This window comes from Salpingoeca rosetta (genome assembly GCF_000188695.1).
Source record: "Salpingoeca rosetta unplaced genomic scaffold supercont1.17, whole genome shotgun sequence".
Lineage (NCBI taxonomy): Eukaryota > Choanoflagellata > Craspedida > Salpingoecidae > Salpingoeca > Salpingoeca rosetta.
Window position 1 is genome coordinate 381,340 of NW_004754917.1, and position 5,000 is coordinate 386,339.

The window sequence follows — 5,000 nt, forward strand, 5'->3', positions numbered from 1 at the left end:
GGAGTGTCGGGCCCTATCATTTTGAGCCAGTTCAGCTTCAAGTGCACGTCTGGCCAGAAGTTTTACTCTTGCTCAGGTATGTGCGTGTTGCATTGTGTGTGTGTGTGTGTGTGTGTGTGTGTGTGTGTGTGTGTTCGTACATGTGTGGACACCTGTGTGTGTGTTTGTGTGTCGTGGCGTGTGCGTAGACTGTGTGTGGTTGTGTGTTTACAGCTGCTCACATCATGCACACCGGTGTCGTCTGCTGCAGGCGGCAAGTGTGTTGAGGACCCCCAGGGTCCCTGGAGTCACCCCAACTGCAACGGCCAATGCAAGGCACCGCCACCGCCACCAACAACCACGACGACGGCCACCCCATACACCACCCCACACCCTCGGACAACAGCACAGCCGCTGACCTGCGAAATTGTGAACGGTGGGTGTCATTCCATTGTCACACCAGTGCCATCGCAATACCATCGCCATGCAACACCAACGTGTCCGTCATCACGCGCCCCATTTTGCGACACGCTTTGATCCGCGTGGTGCTGTGACGTGTTCGTACCGGCTGCAACGACAGATTGGCCTTGACTGCTGCTCACTGCCTCTCCTTACCTCTCCTTATCTCTTGCACATGTGTGTGTGTGTATGTGTGTGTGCGTGTATGTGTGTGTGCGATTGTCCACTTGCTGGGTGTACTCCAAGATTACGGCTGCTTTGTGGACACACTGAAGCCGCGCACGCTCCCGCAGAAGGCCGACAACGCCTACTCGTGCGTTTGTGCGCACGTGCTGGAGTGCATGTGCATGTGTGTGCATGTGTGTGTGTGGTGTTGTCACAAGACATGTGTGAGCAAAGGCCCCGCCGCCCTCAGTATTTGTACCGCTCTGGCTTGTTTGTTTCATTCAATTCGCTGCTCAGGTACCAGGAGTGTGCCGCAAACTGCTACGTGCTCGGGTACATCGGCACTGCTGGCATTGAGAACGGCGAGGAGTGTTGGTGCTCAAGTGAGAGCAGCTCTGTTGGTGATATTGCACCCCAATGTAAGTCACAAATGCAAGCGTGTGTGTGTGTGTGTGTGTGTGTGTGTGTGTGTGCACCTTCGTATGTGGCACGAACATATCTTTGGGCTTGTCTTCTCACATGCGTATCCCATCAACAGCCGATTGTTTCAGGCCATGTAGGGACAACAGCACACAGGAATGTGGTGGTCGCTCTCGCTTGAACGAGTTCAGTTTCAAGTGTGCGTCTCATCAGAAATACTACTCTTGCACAGGTATGTGTGTGGGTGTGTGTGCGTGTGTGTGAGTGTGTGCTGTAATGGTGTACATGTGTGGACACGTGTGTGCGTGTGTGTGTGTGTGTGTGTGTGTGTGTGTGTGTGTGTGTGTGTGTGTGTGTGTGTGTGTGTGTGTGTGTGTGTGCAGCTTCTCATATCTTCGCGTCCTGGGTGGCTCACACCGGTATATTGTGCTGTAGGCCGCAAGTGTGTTGAAGATCCCCAGGGCCCCTGGAGCGACCCCAACTGCAACGGTGCATGCACGGTACCAACGCCGTTCCCGCCGCCAATCACAACCACGACCACTTCGACCACACCACACACTACAACAACAGTCCCGACCAATACAACCACGACCACTACCACTTCAACAACAGCCACGACGACCGCCCCACACACCCCTACACACGCTCCGACCCCACAGTCCCTGACCTGCGAGATTGTGAACGGTGGGTGTCATTCCAATGCCACACCCATGCCAACGCTGTGACCTGTTCACATGGGCTGCAACGATAGATTGGCCTTGGCTGCAGCTCACTGCCTTTTTCACTCGTGCGCCTGTGTTGTTGTTGTGCTCCAAGATTACGGCTGCTATGTGGACACCCTGAAGCCACGCACGCTTCCATACAAGACCGACAATGCTTACTCGTGCGTTTATGCATGCCTACTTGAGGAGTGCGTGTGTGCGTGTTGTCGTTTGGCTCTGTCGTGCATGGCACTGTGCTTGTCCAGCCCCACTTGTTCACACGCTGCTGCAACACATGGCACAGGCTCAAGGAATGTGCCGCACGCTGCTACGAACTTGGGCATATCGGCACTGCCGGCGTTGAGAACGGCGAGGAATGCTGGTGCTCAGACGCGAGTGGACCCGTTGGTGCTACCGCCCCCAAATGTAAGTCACGAATGTGTGTGTGTGTGTGTGTGTGTGTGTGTGTGTGTGTGTGTGTGTGTATGTCTGCCTGCCTGTGTGCGTGGTGGCTGAAAGACGACTTCCGCCTGTTCTTCTCACATGCATATCCCACCAACAGCCAAGTGTGACAAGACATGCTGGGATGACAACACGCAGAAGTGTGGTGGCCTGTCTCGCTTGAGCGAGTTCAGTTTCAAGTGCACGTCTGGTCAACAGTTTTACTCTTGTGCAGGTATGTTTGTGCGTGTTGCATTGTGTGCGTGCGTGCGTGCATGTGTGTGTGTGTGTGTCGTGTGTGTGCTTGTGTGCGTGCATTGTGTGCGTGTGTGTGTGCGCGCGTGCATTGTGTGCGTTGTGTCTGTGTGTGTGTCGTGTCGTGTCGTGTGCGTAGACTGTGTGTGGTTTTGTGTTTACAGCTGCTCACAACTCGCGTCCTGAGTGGTGTCGTCTGCTGCAGGCGGCAAGTGCGTCGAGGATCCCCAGGGTCCCTGGAGTGACTCCAACTGCGGTGGCGCATGCACGGCACCGCCATCCCCGCCATCACCACCCGGCCCATCGCCGCCTGCTCCCCCTGGTCCATCACCACCATCGACAACACCAGAGCCCCTGACCTGCAAAATTGTGAACGGTGGGTGTCTTTCCAATGTCACACCCATGCCAACGCTATGACCTGTTCACATGGGCTGCAGATTGGCTGTGACCGCTGCTCACTGCTTCTCATTTATCTCTTGCATACGTATGCGTGTGCCCATCGTGTTGCTGTACTCCAAGATTACGGCTGCCACGTGGACACCAAGACACCACGCACTCTTCCGCAGAAGGCTGGGTTTGCATCCTCGTACGTTCGCGTGTGTGCGCACGCGTGCGCGTACATCGAATACATACGTGTGTGCACGTTCACTGTCACATTCCTATATCTGTATACATTGACACACGAGGGCTGCCTTTATTGCCTGTTCCTCACAGCCCTGTTCCCTGACATCACATGCGTCCTCCACCCCTCTTGCCACTTCCCACCCCTCCTTTTGTTTTCCATGCTCCTTCCACACAGCCATCAGGAGTGTGCTGCAAACTGCTACAGGCTGGGCTTCACGGGCACCGCTGGCGTGGAGAAGGGCGAGCACTGCTGGTGCTCAGACGAATTCGGTCCTGTCGGTGCAGCTGCTGCCACATGTCAGTCAAGAGAGAGAGAGTGTGTGTGTGTGTGTGTGTGTGTGCGTTTGTGTGTGTGTGTGTATGTGCGTTTGTGTGTGTGTGTGTGTGTGCGTTTGTGTGTGTGTGTGTGTGTGTGTGTGTGTGTGTGTGCCTGTTCCTGTGCCTGTGCGTACGTTGATGAATGAGTGGGTAGTCGAGTGAGTGGACTATTGAGGTTCTGAGTAAGAACGAGTGCAATTGCCTCGTGTCTCATGTGTGATTTGAAGGTCGCCCTTCCGAGCTCAGCACTGCAATTCCTTGTTACCACCTCCTGTCGAATTAACCACACTGAACCAACCAACCCACCGAACCAACAGCCGAGTGCGACCGACGCTGCCAAGATCGTCCCTCCTCCCAGCGCTGTGGTGGCAATTCTCGCCTGAGCGAATTCGCTTTCCAGTGCACACCCGGTCGCAAGTTCTACTCATGCGCAGGTGTGTCATTGCATTGTTTGCTTGTTTGCTTGTTTGCTTGTTTGTGTGTGTGAGAGTGTGTGTTTGTTTGTTTGTTTGTTTGTTTGTTTGTTTGTTTGTGTTTGTTTGTTTGTTTGTTTGTTTGTTTGTTTGTTTGTTTGTTTGTTTGTTTGTTTTTTTGTTTGCATGTGACGCTTGCACTTGATTGGGATTGTTCAAGGGCAGGACGAGTCTTCCTGTTTCAGCACAGCTTAAACCATGCCAACTTATCATGTCTTGATAACACCCACGACCGTGCGTGTTTCATGTTGGTTCAAGCCTCTTATTGCGTGGAGGATCCCCACGGCCCCTGGAGTGACCCCGACTGCGGTGGCGCATGCAAGGCACCATCACCAACACCGCCACCGCCACCAACCACGACGACCACCCCAGTGCCTACCACTCCATCGCCACCATCCCCCTCCATGCACTGCACCATCCTTATGGGTACGGGTGGGCTGTTGACGTGACCCTCGCACGCGCTCACCCACAACACACATGTATCCACGCTTTGTTGGTTCTCTCTGTTTTCCCTTGTATTCCTTCATCCTTCATCACACCATGCTCGTGCACGCAATCCATGCTGTCACACCCGTGTTTGCTCGTGACTAGACTTCGGCTGTTTCAAGGAGACGTTCACGCCACGCACCCTCCCCCACTACGCTGGTCCTGTGAAGTCGTGAGTTCATGCACGCGAGCCAGTTTGAGCTGTCCATCGGGTGACATCTTCGTTGCCGCCCTCGCTTGATAAATCTCAATTCTGTCTCCTCACCCAATGTGCACTGACATGAATGCACACACGTGCATTTATTTGACTCACTCGCTTTCACACACACGCACGCGTACATGTGTACACATGCACATACATCCATGTACGCACACAATCTCGTGCATTCACGCACATTCACACACACACACGTGCATAGGACTGTTGAGTGCGCGTCTGCCTGCTTTGACTTGAAGTTCAACGGCACTGCCGGTGTCGAGAACGGCACGCAGTGCTGGTGCTCAGACACATATGCGCCCCTCGGCCCACCTCTACCTTCAGGTACACCACGTGCTTCGTTTGTGCTCTGTGTGTGTGTGTGTGTGTGTGTGTGTGTGTGTGTGTGTGTGTGTGTGTGTGTGTGTGTGTGTGTGTGTGTGTGTGTGTGTGCACGCCAGTTTGGACGCAAGTACTCACTGC

At 54.2% G+C, this 5,000-nt stretch overlaps 1 protein-coding gene across 1 annotated transcript in view; it reads left to right on the forward strand.

Moving 5' to 3' along the window:
• PTSG_06784 (uncharacterized protein) overlaps positions 1–5,000 on the forward strand; it is a gene marked incomplete at both ends in the record, with an annotated part of 8,223 nt that overhangs the window by 2,295 nt on the left and 928 nt on the right. Inside the window, 15 exons of the mRNA XM_004992125.1 lie at positions 31–76; positions 251–415; positions 685–751; positions 901–1,022; positions 1,459–1,707; positions 1,840–1,906; positions 2,029–2,150; positions 2,287–2,400; positions 2,626–2,796; positions 2,940–3,006; positions 3,220–3,341; positions 3,680–3,796; positions 4,094–4,261; positions 4,427–4,493; positions 4,741–4,862. Of these exons, the coding sequence (XP_004992182.1) occupies positions 31–76; positions 251–415; positions 685–751; positions 901–1,022; positions 1,459–1,707; positions 1,840–1,906; positions 2,029–2,150; positions 2,287–2,400; positions 2,626–2,796; positions 2,940–3,006; positions 3,220–3,341; positions 3,680–3,796; positions 4,094–4,261; positions 4,427–4,493; positions 4,741–4,862 (1,786 nt within the window). The remainder of the gene's footprint in view (positions 1–30; positions 77–250; positions 416–684; positions 752–900; positions 1,023–1,458; positions 1,708–1,839; positions 1,907–2,028; positions 2,151–2,286; positions 2,401–2,625; positions 2,797–2,939; positions 3,007–3,219; positions 3,342–3,679; positions 3,797–4,093; positions 4,262–4,426; positions 4,494–4,740; positions 4,863–5,000) is intronic.